Genomic DNA, 26,364 nt, shown 5'->3' with positions numbered 1-26,364 from the left:
TTGGAATCCCAGAGAATGAACATAATGACTGGATGGCCAAGTTGGCTACCAGGACAGACTTTGGAGATGGGGGAACCTTTGGTTGACTCTGTTGACCATTGTTGGAGGGTTGGAATGCGGATTGATGTGCAATAGCATCTCCAAATAAACTGTGAACCATAAAAGAGACCATGACCACATGGCAGTGTTTACTTTGTGCTTCTTTATTAGTCAACAATGTTATTCAATCTGTATATTGAGCAAGCAATAAAGGAAACAAAAAAAAAAGTTTGGAGTAGGTATTAAAATCCATGGAGAAGGAATAAAAACTTTGAGGTGTACTGAAGACATTGTAATTCTGTCAGACACAGTAAAGGACTTGGAAGAGCAGTTGAATGGAATGGACAGTGACTTGAAAGGAGGGGAATAAGATGAACATCAACAAAAGCAAAACGAGGATAATGGAATGTAGTCGAATTAAGTCGGGTGATGCTGAGGGAATTAGATTAGGTAATGAGACACTTAAACTAGTAAAGGAGTTTTGCTATTTGGGGAGCAAAATAACTGATGATGGTCGAAGTAAAGAGGATATAAAATGTAGACTGGCAATGGCAAGGAAAGCATTTCTGAAGAAGAGAAATTTGTTAACATCGAGTATTGATTTAAATGTCAGGAAGTCATTTCTGAAAGTATTTGTATGGAGTCTAGCCATGTATGGAAGCGAAACTTGGACGATAAATAGTTTAGACAAGAAGAGAATAGAAACTTTCGAAATGTGGTGCTAGAGAAGAATGCTGAAGATTAGATGGGTAGGTCACATAACTAATAAGGAGGTATTGAATAGAACTGGGGAGAAGAGGAGCTTGTGGCACAACTTGACTAGAAGAAGGGGTTGGTTGGTAGGACATGTTCTGAGACATCGAGGGATCACCAACTAGTATTGGAGGGCAGCATGGAGGGAGACCAAGAGATGAATACACTAAGCAGATTCAGAAGGATGTAGACTGCAGTAGTTACTGGGAGATGAAGAAGCTTGCACGGATAGAGTAGCATGGAGAGCTGCATCAAACCAATCTGAGGACTTTGATTCAGAAGATTAAGGTAACAGAACAAGAGACAGAAATCTTCACAGAATAACAAATTTTAGTCTGTTCTTGTGGTTGCAATTCGATTTCATCAAGGAACATACTTTTTTTTTTCAATACATAAATGGTTTTTCACCATCTGTCTTGCATAATCGATCTCTTTGGAGCACAGAAAGGTACTGTATAGATGGTTCTCGGAGAAGATAATTCACTGTTAATTTGAAAAGTATCAATGTAATCATCTCATATATTCTGTCTGCATTTTTAATGCAAGAGATCTTTTCCAGAATGTTTCAATCAAAACACATGTACTTCTAAAAGAGGTCAAATTTTATGCTGTTGTTACAAAGTAATGACTTCAACAGAAAAGACACCCAGTGCATGTTCCATAGACAACTGTTTCCTGCCCTTTTCTATTGTAAGTTAAAAGACTGAAATGTGCACAGAATTATCAGCATTGAACTAGTAGCAGATATTCCTTTTATTTTAAAATACCTCTGTGTCTAAAACTTATTAAGTACATATAATTTACTGCTTTGTTGATTTTCAGATTTGTTTCACTCTCATCCATTAATGGTTGCTTGTACTCACTCAGGTGTTCTTTTTCAAGTAACTGATGATTGATTCCATGAATCATTAAGCTTGGGAGAGGAGGGTGGAGGGGGGGGGGGGGAATCTTTTCAACAGCTGACTTACCAAACCTGGTTACCTTTTTTGAACATGAAAGTCTGCAAAGCAGTGATGTATGTTATGTCATCAAGATTTGGAAAAAGATGTCTTGCTTCTTTTCATTAGCTAAGTTTCAATGACGTCCAGAATATTTATATTGTTGCCGCCATTGCTAATACTAATCTTCTAAGTGTAGTATGCAGTTTCTCAGCTTGTGTTGTGTTGGAAGTCATTAATTTTTACAAATAAATCTTCACTTCCTGCACTGTCTGACATTTTGATGCATACAGTAGTTAATTCACACACCCACAAATTGTAAAACGAAACTATCAGTACTGGGGTGACAGATTGCAGTTTACTTCCAGTTTATTTCATGCATGTAACACCAACACACGTGTGTAATTTTCTGTAAACGAGCTAAAAACAGAGAGTTGTACTTGCTAAAACTGTGAGTCTCCCTCAAAATTTAATGATGATTGTGTTTGTCCGCACTGGGTTGTAAACAGATTCCATAATTTGTACTTTTTTTTCAGCTTGCCCTGGCTCTCTGTGCCTGATGTGTTTCTTATTGGCCATTACATCACCTGACTAATATGATGCATTCTTAGAGAACACATTCAGCTAAGGAAATTGAAGTAAACGACCTATCTGCATAAGAAAATAAACAAATTTATCAGGCAGAAGTAATATTTGGGCATATTTGATACTTTTTCATTTTATCTGATATCTGCATAGCAAACAATTAGATAACAGTGAAAAAGTAAAAACTTGTTTCCAAAAAATGAATGCTCACCAGTGAATTGGTTCCCAAAGTTGAGTGAGTTGGTCCATCTCTAATGCTTATTGTCGATCATTTAAATTGCTCTATAAATCATGAGCATTTGGTGCCTGTAAACTGCATGTTATGCAACAGTCAATTTCAAATGGTTCTTTCTCAGCATAGTTATTCATATATTGCCTAATATTTCAAGCCTGTCAGTATCACTTTAAGTTGCTTCTGTCAATAAATGAAGCAGTGTCATTTTTTTGCAGTTGGAGTTGAAAGTAGGGAAACACTGACACGGTCTTACCTATCTTCTGTACTGAATGTGCAGACGGAGAACATGAAGAGAAACTAGAGCCGACTTCCTGTATTTCTGACATATCTTCACCACCTTCATTAATGTCTTCTTTGGGTGATTCCAGTTTTACTACTTTACTCTGGAAAAATGATTTAATTGATCCTTGCAAAGGTCTTCTCCTAGCTGTTGGCAAGCACCCACTATTGCATTCACTTGCTGATGCCTATGGGTGTGCTGTTGTTACATCACTACAAATTAAACTGCGGGACACTCTAATGTCTAAAGCATTGTAAGAGTTGAATTTGGTAAGCATTGTCTTGTTTAAGTAATGTTTCTTCCATTTCAAGTTTTTGTGATCTGATGCGATACTCCATAGATATTGACAGAAATTGATTTAAGTTGTTAGTGCTAAGTTAAGCTTCGACATCAGTGGAGTATGGGATGTGGCAAAAGTAGAAAGGAGAATTTTGTCCCCATGTAGAGGAGGGTTGTAAGGGTGAGAACCTTATCTGTCTACTATACATTGGTGTCACTTATGGCATACTTGCCTGCAGATAGTCAGCAGCTGTGATATAAATTACACGGGGGAGTAAAAAGGTTGTGTGAAAGCATATCATGGAGTTGTTCATGTTGAAACACACTTGTTATGCTATTTATTTTTCACTTGCCACACACAAGAGTGTGCCACACAACTATAGTCCTACAGTGTTTAGATCACTAGGGTTGGCAGCAGTCATAAACACAAGACAGTTGACATGAAGTGTATTGACATTTACCAGTAACAAACAGAGAGCCAAAGCTCAGCTCAACATTGCAACTTGTAGATAAAGTGTCACTGCTCACTGCTGCAAAACTTCGCAATCTAGCTGTCATTGTAAGTGTTCAATAGACAAAATTTTATATCATTCTGATTACAACTAATAATTGCCATATTTTAATGTAAGCAATTTTGAAGGGAATGGCAGGTTGGGTTGGGTTGGGGGAAGCTTCACGGCTCAGGGTCTCAGTCACTGAAATCTTGAAATCAGGGTCATTACCGATATAGTCCCCCCCATGAACCATGGACCTTGCCGTTGGTGGGGAGGCTTGCGTGCCTCAGCGATACAGATAGCCGTACCGTAGGTACAACCACAACGGAGGGGTATCTGTTGAGAGACCAGACAAACGTGTGGTTCCTGAAGAGGGGCAGCAGCCTTTTCAGTAGTTGCAAGGGCAACAGTCTGGATGATTGACTGATCTGGCCTTGTAACAATAACCAAAACGGCCTTGCTGTGCTGGTACTGCGAACGGCTGAAAGCAAGGGGAAACTACGGCCGTAATTTTTCCCGAGGGCATACAGCTTTACTGTATGATTAAATGATGATGACGTCCTCTTGGGTAAAATATTCCGGAGGTAAAATAGTCCCCCATTCGGATCTCCGGGCGGGGACTACTCAAGAGGATGTCGTTATCAGGAGAAAGAAAACTGGCGTTCTACGGATCGGAGCATGGAATGTCAGATCCCTTAATCAGGCAGGTAGGTTAGAAAATTTAAAAAGGGAAATGGATAGGTTAAAGTTAGATATAGTGGGAATTAGTGAAGTTCGGTGGCAGGAGGAACAAGACTTCTGGTCAGGTGACTACAGGGTTATAAACACAAAGTCAAATAGGGGTAATGCAGGAGTAGGTTTAGTAATGAATAGGAAAATAGGAATGTGGGTAAGCTACTACAAACAGCATAGTGAACGCATTATTGTGGCCAAGATAGATACGAAGCCCACACCTACTACAGTAGTACAAGTTTATATGCCAACTAGCTCTGCAGATGATGAAGAAATTGAAGAAATGTATGATGAAATAAAAGAAATTATTCAGATAGTGAAGGGAGACGAAAATTTAATAGTCATGGGTGACTGGAATTCGAGTGTAGGAAAAGGGAGAGAAGGAAACGTAGTAGGTGAAAATGGATTGGGGCTAAGAAATGAGAGGAAGCCGCCTGATAGAATTTTGTACAGAGCACAACTTAATCGTAGCTAACACTTGGTTTAAGAATCATGATAGAAGGTTGTATACATGGAAGAACCCTGGAGATACTAAAAGGTATCAGATAGATTATATAATGGTAAGACAGAGATTTAGGAACCAGGTTTTAAATTGTAAGACATTTCCAGGGGCAGATGTGGACTCTGACCACAATCTATTGGTTATGACCTGTAGATTAAAACTGAAGAAACTGCAAAAAGGTGGGAATTTAAGGAGATGGGACCTGGATAAACTGAAAGAACCAGAGGTTGTACAGAGTTTCAGGGAACAATTGACAGGAATGGGGGAAAGAAATACAGTAAAGAAGAATGGGTAGCTTTGAGGGATGAATTAGTGAAGGCAGCAGAGGATCAAGTAGGTAAAAAGACGAGGGCTAGTAGAAATCCTTGGGTAACTGAAGAAATATTGAATTTAATTGATGAAAGGAGAAAATATAAAAATGCAGTAAATGAAGCAGGCAAAAAGGAATACAAACGTCTCAAAAATGAGATCGACAGGAAGTGCAAAATGGCTAAGCAGGGATGGCTAGAGGACAAATGTAAGGATGTAGAGGCTTATCTCACTAGGGGTAAGATAGATACTGCCTACAGGAAAATTAGACCTTGGGAGATAAGAGAACCACTTGTATGAACATCAAGAGCTCAGATGGAAACCCAGTTCTAAGCAAAGAAGGGAAAGCAGAAAGGTGGAAGGAGTATATAGAGGGTCTATACAAGGGCGATGTACTTGAGGACAATATTATGGAAATGGAAGAGGATGTAGATGAAGATGAAATGGGAGATAAGATACTGCATGAAGAGTTTGACAGAGCACTGAGAGACCTGAGTCGAAACAAGGCCCCCGGAGTAGACAACATTCCATTGGAACTACTGACGGCCTTGCGAGAGCCAATCCTCACAAAACTCTACCATCTGGTGAGCTAGATGTATGAGATGGGCAAAATACCCTCAGACTTCAAGAAGAATATAATAATTCCAATCCCAAAGAAAGCAGGTGTTGACAGATGTGAAAATTACCGAACAATCAGTTTAATAAGCCACAGCTGCAAAATACTAACACGAATTCTTTACAGATGAATGGAAAAACTAGTGGAAGCCGACCTCGGGGAAGATCAGTTTGGATTCCGTAGAAATACTGGAACACGTGAGGCAATACTGACCTTACGACTTATCTTAGAAGAAAGATTAAGGAAAGGCAAACCTACGTTTCTAGCATTTGTAGACTTAGAGAAAGCTTTTGACAATGTTGACTGGAATACTCTCTTTCAAATTCTAAAGGTGGCAGGGGTAAAATACATGGAGCGAAAAGCTATTTACAATTTGTACAGAAACCAGATGGCAGTTATAAGAGTAGAGGGACATGAAAGGGAAGCAGTGGTTGGGAAGGGAGTAAGACAGGGTTGTAGCCTCTCCCCAATGCTATTCAATCTGTATATTGAGCAAGCAGTAAAGGAAACAAAAGAAAAATTTGGAGTAGGTATTAAAATCCATGGAGAAGTAAAAACTTTGAGGTTCACCGATGACATTGTAATTCTGTCAGAGACAGCAAAGGACTTGGAAGAGCAGTTGAACGGAATGGATGGTGTCTTGAAGGGAGGATATAAGATGAACATCAACAAAAGCAAAACGCGGATAATGGAATGTAGTCGAATTAAGTCGGGTGATGCTGAGGGTATAATATTAGGAAATGAGACACTTAAAGTAGTAAAGGAGTTTTGCTATTTGGGGAGCAAAATAACTGATGATGGTCGAAGTAGAGAGGATATAAAATGTAGACTGGCAATGGCAAGGAAAGCGTTTCTGAAGAAGAGGAATTTGTTAACATCGAGTATAGATTTAAGTGTCAGGAAGTCATTTCTGAAAGTATTTGTATGGAGTGTAGCCATGTATGGAAGTGAAACATGGATGGTAAATAGTTTGGACAAGAAGAGAATAGAAGCTTTTGAAATGTGGTGCTACAGAAGAATGCTGAAGATTAGATGGGTAGATCACATAACTAATGAGGAAGTAATGAATAGGATTTGGGAGAAGAGAAGTTTGTGGCACAACTTGACCAGAAGAAGGGATCGTCTGGTAGGACATGTTCTGAGGCATCAAGGGATCACCAATTTAGTATTGGAGGGCAGCGTGGAGGGTAAAAATCGTAGGGGGAGACCAAGAGATGAATACATTAAGCAGATTCAGAAGGATGTAGGTTGCAGTAGGTACTGGGAGATGAAGAAGCTTGCACAGGATAGAGTAGCATGGAGAGCTGCATCAAACCAGTCTCAGGACTGAAGACCACAACAACAACAACCGATATAGTCAGTCTTCATCTGAGATTTCACTGAGTCATTCTTGAACATCCACATCTGTCTCGCATAAAACATGTTGCATAGAACATACAGCTTTTTCCGCCATGGAGAAACACTGACATTAAACAAAATCCTGACGCACAAATGCTGTGGTACGTTTTTGAGACCTCTCAAGGCCCAAAACTAAGAAACAAAGCATAGCAACAGTGCAAGAATTCTGGCATGTGCAGCTTTCCATCCAACAGGAAGGTAATGCAGAAGAGTTCATTACACTTTTCAGGGATGTATGGAACACAAAGAGAAAATTATAGTAATCTGAGACACATTCCATGGTACTTAAGGGTCAAAGTACTGGAAACGATAGATCGCAGACATAACATTGTGTTTATTTTAAAATCTTTGAAGAATAAATTTGTCATAATTCTACTTCATCAAATGACATTTTATGTTTCACACATTGGCACAACAGTTTTCTTTAGTTGTTCTGTTCCAATGTCACTTGTTGTTCACTATTAGGTATTTAGGCTGCAATACTCAGAACAGGGATTGTTTGCTTTATATTGTTCACTAAGATTCCTTAAAAATCATACGTTAATATACTGCCCCACCAGTTGATGTAAGCCACCAAGCAAAAGAGTGAAAATATACTGGAAGTATGACAGCAGTCCAGTTGAATTTAGATTAGAATAAAGCAGCTCATCCAGTACTGTTTTCTGCTTTCCAGTTGTCGTAAGAATGACTTTTTGGTTGTTCAGCATAAGGCTTCAAAATTTTAAACAATGTGGATGTATGGGCATTCAAATCTATCATCTATGTAATCTTCTATAGCAATGTAGAGATGTGTTTTCATATTCTTCCTGCTTGAGTAAAGTATAACTGGGACAAAAACACTGGATTGTCCACCAGTGCCTAGATTAGTGAGAGTAATCACCTCAAAATGACCTGGAGTCAAAGTCGTCACTCGCCTCCACTCACAGTCTTGGGATGTGTTACTGCAATTTCCACCTCAGCAGATTAACATTGTTCTTATGGGGAAGTAACTCAGTACCTAGGTGACATATAACTGCCCATCTAAACATAACAAGGATCTACTTGTCAACTGGCGGCAGGAGGAAACGCACAAAAGATGTGGAAACGCATGAGATTTCAAAGCCAGCAGCTCTTTCTTCCGGCAAACAGTTTGAAGGGATAGGAAGAGAGATGATGGGAAAGTCACCCTGAACCGTGGGTCAGGAGAGACGTACTGTACCAGATGGGAAGGAAAGACTGACTGTTGGTGCTAGTACTAGATGAGGCTTTTCTTTGTGAAAGGAGATAGTAAAAGACTGTGACATTAGCTTTTGTGTCTCAACTAATGTTTATTACGGTGGTCAGACATCGGTTCAAAAATCAAAGAGTAGAGCAAATTAGTAAAATAAAATTTTATTATTTTATGAATTTATTGCTGAATACAGACCCTCCAGTTCATAGTGAGAAAGGTCCCATGGGTGGGACTTTCAACTGACCCAAGGCTTCATCAGGATATAAGATATATTTAGTCATGTTCCTCATTGGTCAGGAATTTTGCATGGGCTCCTGATGACATAGTGATTGGCCTTACGTAACAGTACTAGTGATCAACACTATCAAAACTTCGATAGTCTCGCAAAAGATAGCCACTGGCAAAACAGTTCTTTACTAAAATCTGAAGTTTTTGATAACTATTTTGTCATGTTTTTGAGGCACTAAAAGATAACTGTTATGTCTACTGTAGCTGCCTCGTTATACAGCCTGGTGCCAAAATATCACTGCATCTTTTTGAAAAAATTGGTTTGCATGCATGCAGAAACAGACTTTACTTCGAGCAACTGCAACATTGCACAATCTTTGTATTTTCATAGATTCTAATGCAACACAGCTTGAATAGGATATTATCTCAGTTATGCTTCTGTGGTCTTTTATAGCAACTGGCTTATAGGAACTGGGTACAGACCCAAGGTAGAGTTTGGAGCCTAGCAGTAGATACTAAGCAACTGTAAATGATAAAAATTAAACAGTTTTAGTGGGACAGGAAATAGTATACAGTGATCATTCACTGTCCTGTCATTCAAATCTAAACATTAGCTGTATGTTAGTTTGTGATCCTTATATTTGGTCTTACTAGGTCCACATAAGTGGGCAATGTTATCTGCATAATTTTCTAAAAAGGCCCCATAACTAGAATGACAACATAGGTCTTGCAGCTAAATGTTAACTTCTGATATTAGGGCATGGGAGCAATCATAAACTAGAGTTTTTATTCAGAGTCTGTGCTTGTGAGACCTCAATTCACCTTTTATCAGCAGATTTAATGAGCTAACTGTTCCTTTTACTTACAGGTAATTAAATCTGTCATGTTCCAAACTTTCATGTGGCAATTTTCTTTCTTGTAGGTTGCATGGTTCTTATGAGGCACTTAAAGGTGGAACAACATGTGAGGCAATGGAAGATTTTACAGGTGGTGTTACAGAAATGTTTGAGCTGAAAGAAGCTCCACCAAATTTGTACAAAATCATGCTGAAAGCTTATGAACGCAGCTCTTTAATGGCATGCTCAATTGAGGTTTGTATTCTTTTGTTTTGTATTGCTTATGAAGTCTAAATATTCATTTAACATACTCATGGAAGTACTAAGTACAAGGTTTCAAAGACTCCACCCACTTTGCCAACCCCAATCCTCCCTCCCACAATTTCCTTTCACTCCATCCTCCTAAGGTAACAAAAGTAAGACATCAGTTCATTCTAGTATGAAAACCTATTGACCTATTTGTGATTAAATGCTCTCAAAATGGTTACGTGAGCTACAACAAGGTACTGCAATACACACACCTTGCCCCTTTTTGCTCTTTTCTTAACATTGACCTCTTAAAATTGACCAAGTACTAGTGTAGTTTCTAGCTACCAATTACAATTTATGTTGTTAGATAATCAAGTGATATTGTTATTACAAGTCAATCTCTTGATGCTGCCATTGCATCCTTGACACTAGCAGAAATTTGTTGTTAAAATGTGCCCTGCAATTGTAAGAGAGACTTCTGTAGCACTATGTGCTGTCCATCAATGTCTTACATGTAATTTTCAAGAAAAACATTCCTGAACTTGGTATAGGGTGGGCGTTTACATACACAAAGAAGCAAGCAGTGTTCATGTAAGATGGAACTCAGGCACATAAAAGTAACATTGTTTGAGATGTAGTGAATGATCTTTACAATGATGGATGTATAGGTACAGGAGGATGAATTCTATGGACTGTACAACTCCCATCCTCAATCCTTTGAATTATCTGCTGAACCACAGTAAACAACTGGTGTATGCGTCAGAAATTTCTAATGCAGGCACACTTTAGCAGTGTATCATGAAAGCATGCAAAACACATTTGACAGTGTCCACATGTGTTGTAAAGGGTTTGAAAATTCTAGAAGAGGCAAGCAGAGGGTATTTTAAACATTTCTTACAGCTTTCTGTTTTTTCACTAATAACAGAAATAGTAAGGATTTTTGAACACATGCTTTTTTCTTGCCTGTGTGCAAGGAATCAGCCATTAAAGTTTATAAAAACATTTATGGCACCCTGTATATGGTCCACCAAGTCATGGAGAACTTCCCATTGTATTTAAGGATGGACTTCTGTCTCTGATGAGTGAGGTGACACAGTTGGTGACACACTGAAATCACATTCAGAATTACTTGGATTCAAACAACTGTAAGGTCAAATAGATTTAAGTTTTCCTTAGTTCCATTAAGTAGGTTAAGCTGAATGTCATGATGGTTACCTCAAAAAGAACATAACCAAATTCCTCTCAGATCCTTGCCCGTCCTGAACCTGCATTCTAACTTCAATGATCTCATCTTCAGTGGCATACTACAGCTTAAACTTTCTTCTTTACCTAAAACTCTTAGCCACATGAGTCTGAGAAACTGCTGTAAAGAACATCTTTAGCAATTACTGAATCCTGACTGATTAAGGGAGAATGTACCCATTGCTGTTAACCAGGCACTAGTAAAGTAATAACTCTAGTTACATTAAGTATTAGCCACAGTACAATCTATCTTCACTCGGTTCAAGATACACAGAGCAGCTGTTTCAACTGGCATGTCTGCAGGAGTTATCTAGATCTACATCTATACTCTGCAAATCATTGTGAGATGCATGGTAGAGAATACATGCCCCTGTACAAGTTACTAGGGTTTCTTCCTGTTCCATTCATGTGTGGAACATGGGAAGAACAACTGAGTGCATCTATGCGTTGTGCTGCAATTATGCTAACCTTATCCTCATGATCCCTATGCGAGTGATACACAGGTGGTTTGTAGTATATTCTTAGGGTCATCATTTAAAGCTGGTTCTTAATACTTCAACAGACTTTCTTGGGATAGTTTACGTCTGTCTTCCAGTTCAATTCCTTCAGTATTTCTGTGACACAATCCCACAGATCAAACAAACCTGTGACCATACTGCACCTCTCTGTATATGTTCAATATCCACTGTTAGTCTTACCTGGTACATGTCCCAAGCACTTAAGCAATATTCTGGAACCAGTTGCATGAATGATTGGAAAGCACTCCTCTTTGTAGACTGATTGCACTTCCCCAGTATTCTACCAATAAATCAGTCTACCACCTGCTTTGCTCATGACTTAACCTACTTGATCATTCCATTTCATATCCCTACAAAGTGTTATGCCCAGGAATTTGTACGCCCAGGCCGATTCCAATGGTGACCGATTCTAATCGTGACTTATTGATATTACAGTCATAGGATACTAAGTTTTCTCATTTTTGGAATGCAAACTTTTACATTTCTGAACATGTAGATTAAGTTGGCAATCTCTGCACCATGTTGAAATCTGACCAAAATCTGACTGCATATTTATGCAGCTTCTTTCTGATAGTACTTCATTGTAGATAACTGCTTCATCTGCAAAAAGCTTGGTTTTACTGTTAATATTGTCTGCAAGATTGTCAGTATACAATATGAACAGCAAGGGTCCCGACACCTTTCCGTGGAGTACACCTGAAGTTACTTTATCTGATGATGACTCTATATCATGGAGTATACTTTGGGTATCAGTGTCAGTTTGCCACTTTCCCATTAAATTTTCAAATGAGCACAGAAGGAATGATAGTGCTCCTGGGATTCTACCATCATAGCCATTTTGTGTGATTTCTGAGGGAGGAAGTACTTAAGTTGCACAGTCCTTGGAATGTTAATGGTAAAGGAGATAATTCAGAGGCTTCCTTTACCAGGATACAGGTTGGCTGGCAGCTTTTTGAGGAGCTCTTTGCGGTGTGGGGGAGTAGCCATGTATGTGAAAAACTGCATCCCATTTCAGTCAATTGATGTTTCAAAGTACTGCACTGAAAAGGTGTTTGAATGTTATGCAGGTGAGGTTAAATTTAATGGAGTTAAACTTCTAACTGTTGTTATTTGTAGATCCCCAGACTCCAATTTCACAACATTTTTGCTAAAGCTAGAGGAGGTTCTTGGTTCACTTTATAGGAAATACAAAAAGTTAGTTATATGTGGTGACTTCAATATTAATTGTATAAGTGATTGTGCAAGGAAGATTATTCATATAATCTGATGCAAACCATATTCTTTCAACGAGAGTGCAAGGGAACAGTAGAACAACCATAGACAACATTTTTGTTCATTCCTCATTACTAGAAGGGCATTCTGTTAGCAAAAAGGTGAATAACCTTTCAGATCATGATGCACAAATTTTAACTCTAAAAGATTTTTGTGCTGCAACACGTGTTAAATATAGTCATCAGCTGTTTAGGAAAGCTGATCCAGTTGCTGTAGAGACCTTTGTAAACCTTATCAAGGAACAAGAGTGGCAAGATGTTTATAGTGCTGATACAGTAGACGATAAATACACTCCTGGAAATGGAAAAAAGAACACATTGACACCGGTGTGTCAGACCCACCATACTTGCTCCGGACACTGCGAGAGGGCTGTACAAGCAATGATCACACGCACGGCACAGCGGACACACCAGGAACCGCGGTGTTGGCCGTCGAATGGTGCTAGCTGCGCAGCATTTGTGCACTTCCGCCGTCAGTGTCAGCCAGTTTGCCGTGGCATACGGAGCTCCATCGCAGTCTTTAACACTGGTAGCATGCCGCGACAGCGTGGACGTGAACCGTATGTGCAGTTGACGGACTTTGAGCGAGGGCGTATAGTGGGCATGCGGGAGGCCGGGTGGACGTACCGCCGAATTGCTCAACACGTGGGGCGTGAGGTCTCCACAGTACATCGATGTTGTCGCCAGTGGTCGGCGGAAGGTGCACGTGCCCGTCGACCTGGGACCGGACCGCAGCGACGCACGGATGCACGCCAAGACCGTAGGATCCTACGCAGTGCCGTAGGGGACCGCACCGCCACTTCCCAGCAAATTAGGGACACTGTTGCTCCTGGGGTATCGGCGAGGACCATTCGCAACCATCTCCATGAAGCTGGGCTGTGGTCCCGCACACCGTTAGGCCGTCTTCCGCTCACGCCCCAACATCGTGCAGCCCGCCTCCAGTGGTGTCGCGACAGGCGTGAATGGAGGGACAAATGGAGACGTGTCGTCTTCAGCGATGAGAGTCGCTTCTGCCTTGGTGCCAATGATGGTCGTATGCATGTTTGGCGCCGTGAAGGTGAGCGCCACAATCAGGACTGCATACGACCGAGGCACACAGGGCCAACACCCGGCATCATGGTGTGGGGAGCGATCTCCTACACTGGCCGTACACCACTGGTGATCGTCGAGGGGACACTGAATAGTGCACGGTACATCCAAACCGTCATCGAACCCATCATTCTACCATTCCTAGACCGGCAAGGGAACTTGCTGTTCCAACAGGACAATGCGCGTCCGCATGTATCCCATGCCACCCAACGTGCTCTAGAAGGTGTAAGTCAACTACCCTGGCCAGCAAGATCTCCGGATCTGTCCCCCATTGAGCATGTTTGGGACTGGATGAAGCGTCGTCTCACGCGGTCTGCACGTCCAGCACGAACGCTGGTCCAACTGAGGTGCCAGGTGGAAATGGCATGGCAAGCCGTTCCACAGGACTACATCCAGCATCTCTACGATCGTCTCCATGGGTGAATAGCAGCCTGCATTGCTGCGAAAGGTGGATATACACTGTACTAGTGCCGACATTGTGCATGCTCTGTTGCCTGTGTCTATGTGCCTGTGGTTCTGTCAGTGTGATCATGTGATGTATCTGACCCCAGGAATGTGTCAATAAAGTTTCCCCTTCCTGGGACAATGAATTCACGGTGTTCTTATTTCAATTTCCAGGAGTGTATAATGCTTTCCTCAAGACTTTTCTCGTGCTCTTTGAAAGTTGCTTTCCGTTACAATGTTCAAAACAGGGTACTAGCACAAACAGGCAGCCTGGGTGGCTGACTAGAGGGATAAGAATATCTTGTAGAACAAAGTGGCAATTATATCAAAATTTTAGAAACAGCCAAAATCTAAATGCAGCAGCCCATTACAAACAGTATTGTAAGGTGCTTAAAAATGTTTTTAGGAAGGCAAAAAGAATGTGGTATGCAGATAGAATAGCAAAGTCTCAAGATAAAATTAAAACCATATGGTCGGTCATAAAGGAAGTGGCTGGTCTGCAGAGACAGGTCGAGGATATAGAATCAGTGCGTAGTGGGAATGTCTGTGTTACTGATAAGTTGCATATATGTACAGTATTTAATAATCACTTTCTGAATATAGCAGATGAACTAAATAGAAACCTAGTTCCCACAGGGAATCATATAGCGCTCTTAGAAAAAAGTGTTCAGAGACTGTTACCTGAAATGCTCCTCCATGATACTGACAAGAGGGAGATTGAGTTAATAATTAAATCACTAAAGACCAAGAACTCTCATGGATATGATGGGGTATCTAGCAGAATACTGAAGTATTGTTCCATGTATGTTAGCCCAGTACTTAGTCATATCTGTAACTTTTCCTTTAGGAGTGGTTGGTTTCCTGACCGATTAAAGTACTCTGTAGTGATGCCACTTTATAAAAAGGGAGACATTGATAATGTTGACAATTTTAGACCTATTTATATGCCATCGGTGTTTGCTAAAGTTATTGAGAAGGTTGTATATACAAGGTTACTAGAGCATTTAAATTCACATAATTTGCTGTCAAATGTTCAGTTTGGTTTTAGAAATGGGTTAACAACTGAAAATGCTATATTCTCTTTTCTCTCTGAGGTTTTGGACGGATTAAATAAAAGGTTGTGAACGCTAGGTGTTTTCTTTGATTTAACGAAGGCTTTTGACTGTGTTGACCACAAAATATTACTGCAGAAGTTGGACCTTTATGGAGTAAGGGGAGTAACTTACAATTGGTTCACCTCTTACTTTAAGAACAGAAAGCAGAAGGTAATTCTCCGCAATATTGAGAGTGGTAGTGGTGTTCAGTCCCGATGGGGCACTGTTAAGTGGGGTATTCCCCAAGGGTCGGTGCTGGGGCCACTGCTGTTTCTTATTTATATAAATGATATGCCTTCTAGTATTGCAGGTGATTCAAAAATATTTCTGTTTGCTGATGACACCAGCTTGATAGTGAAGGATCTTGTGTGTAATATTGAAACAGTGTCAAATAATGTAGTTCATGAAATAAGTTAATGGCTTGTGGAAAATAATTTGATGCTAAATCACAGTGAGACTCAGTTTTTACAGTTTCTAACTCACAATTCAACAAGAACTGATATTTTGATCAGACATAATGGGCATATTATAAGCGAGACGGAGCAGTTAAAGTTCCTAGGCGTTCGGATAGATAGTAAGCTGTTGTGGAAATCCCATGTCCAGGATCTTGTTCAGAAACTAAATGCTGCTTTATTTACCATTAGAACAGTATCTGAAATAAGTGACACTTCAACATGAAAAGTAGTGTCCTTCGCATATTTTCATACACTTATGTCGTATGGTATTATTTTTTGGGGTAATTCTTCTGATTCAAAAAGGGTATTTTTGGCTCAAAAATGGACTGTTCGAGCTATATGTGGTGTAAGTTCGAGAACCTCTTGTCGACCCCTATTCAATAGTCTGGGAATTCTGACATTGCCCTCGCAGGCAGTTAATACTAGGCAGAAATCCAATCTGCATGTGGAATGCACTTCCTTGAATCTTGTGCAGAAAGGAGTGCAGTATTCTGCTGCATCCATTTTCAATAAGCTACCACAAGTACTCAAAAATCTTAGCAGTAGCCCAAACTCTTTAAAGTCTAAAATGAAGAGTTTCCTCATGGCTCACTCCTTCTATTTTGTTGAGGAGCTCCTGGAAGAGCTAAAAAAATTAAGCAAATTCCGGTGTTACATTGTGGACTTTCTTTATTTAAACTTGACTTGTCACCCGAATATGTTTTTTTATATTTCATTTTATCTGTTTCTAATATCGTGTTATAATTTCATGTATTAACTCGTTACATGACCATGGAGACCTCTCCTTAATTTGGTCACACGGAACAATAAATAAATAAATAAAATAAATAAATAAACCTTTGTGACAAATCTTGCCCCTCCTGTAGCATTTGCTGCTTGAGTTGGATGAATGTTTCCGTAATGATCTCATGCTTACTAAACAAACCCTTGAAAGTTTCTCCTACTGTTTGGATCTCCTCTATTAATCCTCCTTTTCAAGGGCCCTGAACAGTGAAAATGAGTTACATGAAGAAATGCTAACACTTCTTGAGCCTTTGGCCTGCCAGTAGTCTCTCCCATGATATTATATATATATGAAAATTGGTGCCACCAAGATTATATGTACCTCCTAAAATTGGTAAAGGTATATTACTTGAACCCATTGTTGAAAGCACTGGAGACTGACTGAATGTATGATCTGAGCTAGTACCTGAAGAACATTCTCAGTACTTATGTAGACTAACAAGAACACTTTACTTATAACTTGTGGGTATTAGTAAAACAACATAGCCATTTCAAATTTCACAACACTGATATTTTTGCCAGTTTTTATGTGCTTTCCTCCCCCTCTAAATGGGTGTCACTTGAGCGTCCATAGAGTTAATTACCAAAAAATCTGATGATGAGACAGTGCATATGTATAGGCACGTCCTTAGGCATATAAAACAACCGTGCTGCTTAATAAATCACCATATTTAAGGTAAACCAGTGAGACAAATGTGTGTTGTTTACAATTTTTGTACAGCTCTTCCCATAATTTGTGGTGGTAGGTGCTTCCTTTCCTACATTATATTTCTCAGTTAAGATTTACTGCAGTTGGAATGCATGATGGATTTACTGATTGGGGAAATTGTCATCAAAATATTGAAATTCAGTTGGGCTATTACCAGGATAAGAAATGACATGAGCTCTCTGGACCAGAGTCTGCATGTTGTGCGAGATGATAACTTCTAGTTTCACAACAGCATACATTAACTGTGGCACAAAAAATTAATCCTAGAATCTAATATGTATTTAATCATTTGAAGAATATTGTAGTAACAGCTATTGCAGCAAACATGTTGAATGATAAAGTCGAAGTAATTTACATTGCCAACAGCTCTGTACAGTATGGAGTAATGTTGTGACAGAGACATAGTATTCTAGAGACAGCTTGTCATATCTGTGTAAAGAAATTATATGGTCATGTAAAATTTACAATAAATTTTGCAGTTAATGTTGAAATGCCCTTATTGCATGTGTGTGATTTTCAGCAGCAAGAACTTTAATTTATATTTTTTTATCTGATAGTTAAAAATATCAATGTGTTCTCTTAACTATTATTTTTGTATTATTAAATAAACTGTCACCAAATATTGAATATTATGTTTTAGCCAGATCCAAATATTACAGAAGCACAGACTGCAGAAGGACTGGTGAAAGGCCATGCATACAGCGTAACAAAAATTAAATATCTTGACATAGCTACTCCACGTATGACAGGGAAAATTCCTCTCATACGTCTCCGTAATCCATGGGGAAATGAAGCAGAGTGGAATGGACCATGGAGTGACAAGTATGTACTATGTATGACTTTTGAACCAACTTGTCTCACCCTTTACCACTAAAATGTCCTCTTATAAATAAAAGTTCTTTATTAAAAACAATAAGACCATGGAAAAATCCAGAGAAATACCTAATAAATAGGTAAGACTTGTAAATGAAAACAATTTAAGAGAACTGTGGCAATGAAGGAAAAAAAGAGATAAAAATGTGAGCGAAAGCGAGAAGGTGACTACACAAAATCAGAACAACTGTGAAAATAAAAGCAATAGCTGGCTCAGAGCAACATATTTGCAGGAAAGAATGAAATGACAGAAAAACTTATCTTTTGTATGACTGTTCTAGTTTTGTATTAAACATCTCTTCTAAGACCAGTTATTTTTGTTAAAAAGTGAAGATTCTGGTTTCTATTTTCAGTGTTACTCAAGGTTTACTAAATTTTTTGAGTGCTTGTGGTATTTTCATTTCGTTGTTCCACAGAATGGTGAATGCTAGCCTACCATCTTCAAATGTTTACCACTAGTGCAGTAATAAAATATCCACTTTAATTTTTCTTTAGAATTGAATATGTAAAAACCCCTGTTTTTCCTCTTACCAAAACGAAGATGTTTCTTTATCATACTTATTACTAACCCAGGTTGAACTGGATACTTCCCAAATAGGACAAAATCTCCTACTCATGTGAAATTAAAGCTAAGTTATTGTCTCACTGTCTTCTGCTTTCACAGTCTTTGTCATTATTTGTAGTTGTCTAACAGAATCTGTCTTCTGACTGAGGTCTCCACTAACCCTTGGACTGCTTATTGTGTGTTAAATTGTGGCAAAACTCCTGTCCCCAATCGCCCTAGCTTTGTTACCATGTAGAGTTGTATTTTTACTCAGTTTTTCTAGTAGCTGTTACACGCTTGGTCTGCTCAGTTGGGAATTCCTGTCTCTGTTGGCTGTTGTGGTCTTCTGTTGAGGTTTCCATCTTTGTGTTGGGTTAAGACTTGTTTCTATGAAGAAATGTCGTGCCATTGCGGTTGTACAGAGGAAGAAAACTTGGAGATTCTCAGTAGAGCTGTTGGTGAGCATTAAATATCTGACAGAATCTTGAACTTACATACCTGAGCCATGTACAGCAGTTCGTTCAACAAATCTATCTGTTTTTATAACAGGTGAAAGATCTTCAGAATCTGAAGTCCCTGAAAATGAAGGTGAGAGTATGGATTAGAACAAGACTGAACCATTCCCTTATTCTCTGGTATGTGTAAAAGTAGATAAGATTAAACAAATAGATTTTGCTTGTACTTCAAGGCAAGATAGTAAGATAAGAGAAACTGTTTGTGATACTGGAAGTTCACTGACCAAATTGGATCAACGTCTACACACACTTCAGAAATGGAAGATATGGGTCTTCTTTAAGAAACTGAAAATATTTCTGCATAATGATCAGGCTAAGAATATTTTGAATTTTTAAGGTGCTCTTCTCATCAGGGTGAAAAAATAATAAAACACAACACATTGCAATGATACTACAGGTGCAATATTTCATTTCCCACAGGAGTGATATGGCATGCAACAAGGCTCAGCAGGTAGCAACAGCTTTCCATATAATATATCAGCCTTGTCGCAGACAACCTCCAAACATGTCACAAATTTACTAACCTAGAATGAGGTATCACTCTCTTTAAGGGATTAAAAACAATTTAGATGTATTGGATACATTTAATATGTAGCAATTCATGATCTAAGAACCACTGTGTTTAAATTGGTCTATGAAAATATTTTTGCTGCAGACTTTGCAAAATACATGCTGTGTTTTACTTAATTTCAAAGTATCCCACTAATTATATCCAATAGTGAAAGGAAAAGTAGTGAATTATCAAACCATTATATTGAAGTACAAGATATGAAAGAATTAATTCTTTTTACCAAATAGTTTCATCAAAATGGAATGAGAAATAGTATATTGAAGAACATGTGCAAATCACATAAAGTTTTTAATTTTTTATACAAAATAGTTAAAAAAATTTACGAAACTAACTACAAAGATGGTTGTCGCTTTCTGATGCATCCGTCCCATCTCCCCATTTTCAGGTGCCTTTGTCCCGTCGCCCCGTTTTCAGGTGCCTTTGTCCCTGCGCCCCATCGCCCCGTTTTCAGGTGCCTTTGTCCCTGCGCCCCTTCGCCCCATCGCCCCGTTTTCAGGTGCCTTTGTCCCTGCGCCCCTTCGCCCCTTCGCCCCATCGCCCCGTTTTCAGGTGCCTTTGTCCCTGCGCCCCTTCGCCCCATCGCCCCGTTTTCAGGTGCCTTTGTCCCTGCGCCCCTTCGCCCCATCGCCCCGTTTTCAGGTGCCTTTGTCCCTGCGCCCCTTCGCCCCATCGCCCCGTTTTCAGGTGCCTTTGTCCCTGCGCCCCTTCGCCCCTTCGCCCCATCGCCCCGTTTTCAGGTGCCTTTGTCCCTGCGCCCCTTCGCCCCATCGCCCCGTTTTCAGGTGCCTTTGTCCCTGCGCCCCATCGCCCCGTTTTCAGGTGCCTTTGTCCCTGCGCCCCATCGCCCCGTTTTCAGGTGCCTTTGTCCCTGCGCCCCATCGCCCCGTTTTCAGGTGCCTTTGTCCCTGCGCCCCATCGCCCCGTTTTCAGCTGCCTTTGTCCCTGCGCCCCATCGCCCCGTTTTCAGGTGCCTTTGTCCCTGCGCCCCATCGCCCCGTTTTCAGGTGCCTTTGTCCCTGCGCCCCATCGCCCCGTTTTCAGGTGCCTTTGTCCCTGCGCCCCATCGCCCCGTTTTCAGGTGCCTTTGTCCCTGCGCCCCATCGCCCCGTTTTCAGGTGCCTTTGTCCCTGCGCCCCATCGCCCCGTTTTCAGGTGCCTTTGTCCCTGCGCCCCATCGCCCCGTTTTCAGGTGCCTTTGTCCCTGCGCCCCATCGCCCCGTTTTCAGGTGCCTTTGTCCCTGCGCCCCATCGCCCCGTTTTCAGGTGCCTTTGTCCCTGCGCCCCATCGCCCCGTTTTCAGGTGCCTTTGTCCCTGCGCCCCATCGCCCCGTTTTCAGGTGCCTTTGTCCCTGCGCCCCATCGCCCCGTTTTCAGGTGCCTTTGTCCCTGCACCCCTTCGCCCCGTCGCCCCGTTTTCAGGTGCCCTTGTCCCTGGCACCCTTCGCCCCGTCGCCCCGTTTTCAGGTGCCTTTGTCCCTGCGCCCCTTTGCCCCATCGCCCCGTTTTCAGGTGCCTTTGTCCCTGCGCCCCTTCGCCCCATCGCCCCGTTTTCAGGTGCCTTTGTCCCTGCGCCCCTTCGCCCCATCGCCCCGTTTTCAGGTGCCTTTGTCCCTGCGCCCCTTCGCCCCATCGCCCCGTTTTCAGGTGCCTTTGTCCCTGCGCCGCTTCGCCCCATCGCCCCGTTTTCAGGTGCCTTTGTCCCTGCGCCCCTTCGCCCCATCGCCCCGTTTTCAGGTGCCTTTGTCCCTGCGCCCCTTCGCCCCTTCGCCCCATCGCCCCGTTTTCAGGTGCCTTTGTCCCTGCGCCCCTTCGCCCCATCGCCCCGTTTTCAGGTGCCTTTGTCCCTGCGCCCCTTCGCCCCATCGCCCCGTTTTCAGGTGCCTTTGTCCCTGCGCCCCTTCGCCCCATCGCCCCGTTTTCAGGTGCCTTTGTCCCTGCGCCCCTTCGCCCCATCGCCCCGTTTTCAGGTGCCTTTGTCCCTGCGCCCCATCGCCCCGTTTTCAGGTGCCTTTGTCCCTGCGCCCCATCGCCCCGTTTTCAGGTGCCTTTGTCCCTGCGCCGCTTCGCCCCATCGCCCCGTTTTCAGGTGCCTTTGTCCCTGCGCCCCTTCGCCCCATCGCCCCGTTTTCAGGTGCCTTTGTCCCTGCGCCCCTTCGCCCCATCGCCCCGTTTTCAGGTGCCTTTGTCCCTGCGCCCCTTCGCCCCGTTTTCAGGTGCCTTTGTCCCTGCGCCCCTTCGCCCCGTTTTCAGGTGCCTTTGTCCCTGCGCCCCTTCGCCCCGTTTTCAGGTGCCTTTGTCCCTGCGCCCCTTCGCCCCGTTTTCAGGTGCCTTTGTCCCTGCGCCCCATCGCCCCGTTTTCAGGTGCCTTTGTCCCTGCGCCCCATCGCCCCGTTTTCAGGTGCCTTTGTCCCTGCGCCCCTTCGCCCCGTTTTCAGGTGCCTTTGTCCCTGCGCCCCTTCGCCCCATCGCCCCGTTTTCAGGTGCCTTTGTCCCTGCGCCCCTTCGCCCCGTTTTCAGGTGCCTTTGTCCCTGCGCCCCTTCGCCCCGTTTTCAGGTGCCTTTGTCCCTGCGCCCCTTCGCCCCGTTTTCAGGTGCCTTTGTCCCTGCGCCCATTCGCCCCATTTTCAGGTGCCTTTGTCCCTGCGCCCCTTCGCCCCATCGCCCCGTTTTCAGGTGCCTTTGTCCCTGCGCCCCTTCGCCCCATCGCCCCGTTTTCAGGTGCCTTTGTCCCTGCGCCCCTTCGCCCCATCGCCCCGTTTTCAGGTGCCTTTGTCCCTGCGCCCCTTCGCCCCATCGCCCCGTTTTGCCCGCTGCCTTCGCCCCATTTTGCCCGCTGCCTTTGCTGCACCATTGACACCCCCCCCCCCCCTCCTCTCATATCAGTAGTTCATAGAGGTGGCAGAGCTCCAGGGAAAACAAGATTTTCTTGAATTAATATCTCTCTCAAGAATTGTACAGTGCAGTGAGATACACTGAAAATATTGATCTGTTGAACATTAATCCCCTTTGATCATGTTTGGATAGTTAATTGCCTTAGTTTTTTTACTTAGTTTAAGTGAATGCCGGAGTTCACCAATAAACGTACCATCAACGTTTTTTTCTCATATCTGTACAATGCAAAAATGTGCTCAAGTAGTAAGACCACTCTTCTCATATGACCTTGAACTATGTCCTGCCATTGTCCTTCATGATTTATAAATAAGTTAATGATCGATAAATATGCTGTGCAGAAGGAAATGCCAGCCTGCTATAAATGAAACATATACTAACACATTACAAGGAAGAAGATTTAGGGTTTCTTCAAATACAGTGATCCCTATGGGAGTGATGCATCTGGGGCTGAAGTATACTCAGAGATTCCAAGTAGCATTCATCTTCAAGATCCTATCAATTCAGGTGTTTCGGCACCTCTGTGATGTTCTCTTGAGAGTCTAACAAATCTGTGACCATTTGTGGTGCCTTTTTATGTATGTTTTAAATATTGTATTTTACTCCTATTTGATATGGCTGCTACAAACTTGAGCAATATTCTAGGGTGAGTAGCATGTGCGCGCGTGTGCGCGCGTGTGCGCGCGCATTTTGAATGCTCTTCATCTTAAAAGGCCACATCTCACTTTCATGAGTCAAAACAGTTAATAAAAAAAATCTATTTTTAACATTCTGCTTCATACACCTTGGAAGCTTCATTGCGAAAATTTATTTAGTTCATAAACAGCACTAGAGAACAGCTTTACACTTCTAAATTACTTGACAAAAAAGTCTCTTCTCCAGGAGAGGAGGAGATGATGAAACTTCACAGGTTGAGAATGTATGTGACATTATTTCAATGAAAACAAAAAAAAGTTAAATTTACAAAGACCTTTTCAGTATGACCTCACGTATTCATACCATATTGCACCCATTATGGCCTGTATGCAAGCACTGATTTGGTGAGGAAGGGTTTTAGAAACCCATTGTATCCTCTACTAAGCTGGCCAACAACTGTTGTAACTGGTCTTTGATAACATAGATACTGAAGCTGGGCTGGAGTTGTTTGAACTGATCCCACGTGTGTTCTATCAGGGCAGATCTGGATCTTACTGCCCATGGGAGTACCTGATCATCATGCAGACAGTTCATAAAGGCATGTGCCATGTGTGGGTGAGCATTGTCCTGTTGAAGAATGGCACCATCATACTGTTGCATGAGAGGTAATGAACAAGGATGTAGGATGTTCATGAAGTACTGTTGTGCCATCACAAATCCTTAAATCACTATGAGTAATTTCCTGAAGTTGCACCAAATGGCTCCCCAAACACTGAATCCAGGAGCAACAATGCTTTGCCTTTCCAAAACTTTTGAAGAATTGGAACTCTTCCATGTCACTACCATTATTGCTGGTGATTTTCGTCTGTAGTAGTGCAGAACCAGGATTGTTAAATACAGTGCCACATCATTCATCAGCAGTCATTGCTTCCCAGTGATGCTAATATTCAGAATGAAGCCATTTTTGTTTCGGCATTAATGGCAGCCTAGGGTTAGAACGGTAATCCCCTAGTCCCGCTAGTCACTGACCAATGGTGCAGGATGAAGGAAAATTGCAGGGAGTCCATTCCTTGTTCTCAGATGGCAGGTGCTGATGTGAAGGAGTTATAGTGTGCTTTGTGCACAGTGCAGCAATCTTTCCTAGTGGTGGTCAGATGCGGATGACTGGAACCTTGTGACAAATATGCTTACCCTCACATTTGGATGCACTGCAACATTAGGCCACTGTCACTTCTAAATGCCCCACAAATCTGGATGTTTCACAAGGAGAACAGTCATCAAGTGCAGACTCACACTGAGGGTCTTTCAAATTCAACTGGGTGCTGATTACTCTTCATCACACAAGTACGTGGCATCTGTGTGTTATTCACAGTGATCAATCAACATCTGATGCTGCTCACACCCTTTATATACCCTACCAGACCTGCTAACAAAACTCAACATGAATGACGCTAATGCACTCTTGCGCACATTCAGAGTGTCGGAGATAATGCAGTCTGACCATTTATGTATCTGCCAATGGTGTGTAATGTACGAAGTTACACTGACATCCAACCATGTTTTCTGGGTGCTTCACTTTTTTTAACTGGTAGTGTATTTATTGCCTTTACTGCCCATCCAATGGTAGAATTCATTAGCCTTCAGTGATAAATTCTCGTAGTTCATTTTTTTCTCAGATTTGAAAAATTGGTCTGAGTTAAAAGACCAGTTTTAGTGGATGAAGGAATATTTTCAGATAGTGAGAAAAGATAAAATTTTCTTGGATCTTGCAAAAGAAACACATTATAAACAGGTATTCATATAACAGAACTGGTATCATTCTAGTGAATAGTCTGTCTTTAGCAGCTATTATTATTGGAAGAACTCTTAAGAATACTGTTTCCATTTGCCAGGGCTTACAGGTGTGAAAGATGACTTTTGAATATGGTGGCAATTGAAGATCTGAATGGAACTGATATGTTACTTTCAGTGTTCCATGGCAGATGCCAAACAAAATATAAAAAAGAATTGTTACAAATAAGCATAACCAAACACCCCATTGACTCATAATTTTTTGTTTTAGTGAAAAGAGTAATAAAAGCCTGAGTTTAGTGTTCAAATGTTAACTAGGTATTATAAATTATTTCACTTTGAAAATAGGAATGTTAATTTTTTTACAATCTAATGTTCCATTGGATCCCAAATATTGTTTCCAGTATTGGGTGACACATAATCTCATTCAGGATCAGGAACCACTGCTTTAGAAGTTTCTTAACGGAGACTGTATGTAGTGGGGTGTCATTCCCATCACAAACTGTATTACAAGGTACATATCTATCCACAGTGGTGCCATAGGTTCTGGAAATCAGGGAATATCAGGGAATTTCAAACACATCAGCAAAATGAGGGAAATATCATGGAAATTTGGAGGGAAAAAAAAAACGCTGAAAAAAGCTCGTTTTTGTCTCAGTAGATGAAATGGTTTGATTACTGAGGTGTCATAAATCGTCACTGGCTTGGTGCAGGCCGCTTCCCTACTCCCTCATTACTACTGCTACTCCACTTCCTACCACCCCTCAGCTTGCAGTCAGTGCTGCCACCATTTCTTGTCCCTAGCCTAGCAGCTGCCGACAGGAGGCATGAGGAGTGGTTTGTTTGGATATGATTCTCAGAGGCTGTAGACACAGCGGTCTTAGACAGTAGTTGTGTGTGCACGAGTTGTGTCTGAGTGACTGTGTTAATGTGTGTGTCTCGTTTTCTGACAAAAGCTATGGCTGAAAATTTAGTTGAGAGGATGACTGCTTTTTTTTTTTTTCCCACCCTGTCTATAGTTTAGCAATCATCTTCAAGAACAAGTTGTCTGTTGCATGGATTGATCACAGCAGTCTCAATTTGACAGGATGTCTGTGACTCATGAATAGCTGGCCGCACGAGTGGATTTCTGTAGGGGGCCAAAACCGCAAGTTGTTTCTGCAGGTATCTGAAATGGATGGGGCCTGTCGATCTGAAGCCATTTGGTTGCCACTAACATGCAGGCCCTGCCCATTTTCATGGTTTGTCCATAGACAC

At 41.7% G+C, this 26,364-nt stretch overlaps 1 protein-coding gene across 4 annotated transcripts in view; it reads left to right on the top strand.

The window, feature by feature from the left end:
* The window catches only part of LOC126183439 (calpain-A), a 642,654-nt gene that overhangs the window by 552,114 nt on the left and 64,176 nt on the right, over window positions 1-26,364 (top strand). For all 4 annotated transcript variants that reach the window (XM_049925446.1, XM_049925430.1, XM_049925454.1 and 1 more), the window contains 2 exons: window positions 9,521-9,689; window positions 17,929-18,110. In XM_049925446.1, the coding sequence (XP_049781403.1) occupies window positions 9,521-9,689; window positions 17,929-18,110 (351 nt within the window). The remainder of the gene's footprint in view (window positions 1-9,520; window positions 9,690-17,928; window positions 18,111-26,364) is intronic.

Source organism: Schistocerca cancellata, chromosome 1, assembly GCF_023864275.1.
Source record: "Schistocerca cancellata isolate TAMUIC-IGC-003103 chromosome 1, iqSchCanc2.1, whole genome shotgun sequence".
NCBI lineage: Eukaryota > Metazoa > Arthropoda > Insecta > Orthoptera > Acrididae > Schistocerca > Schistocerca cancellata.
This window is presented reverse-complemented; position numbering and strand designations above follow the sequence as displayed.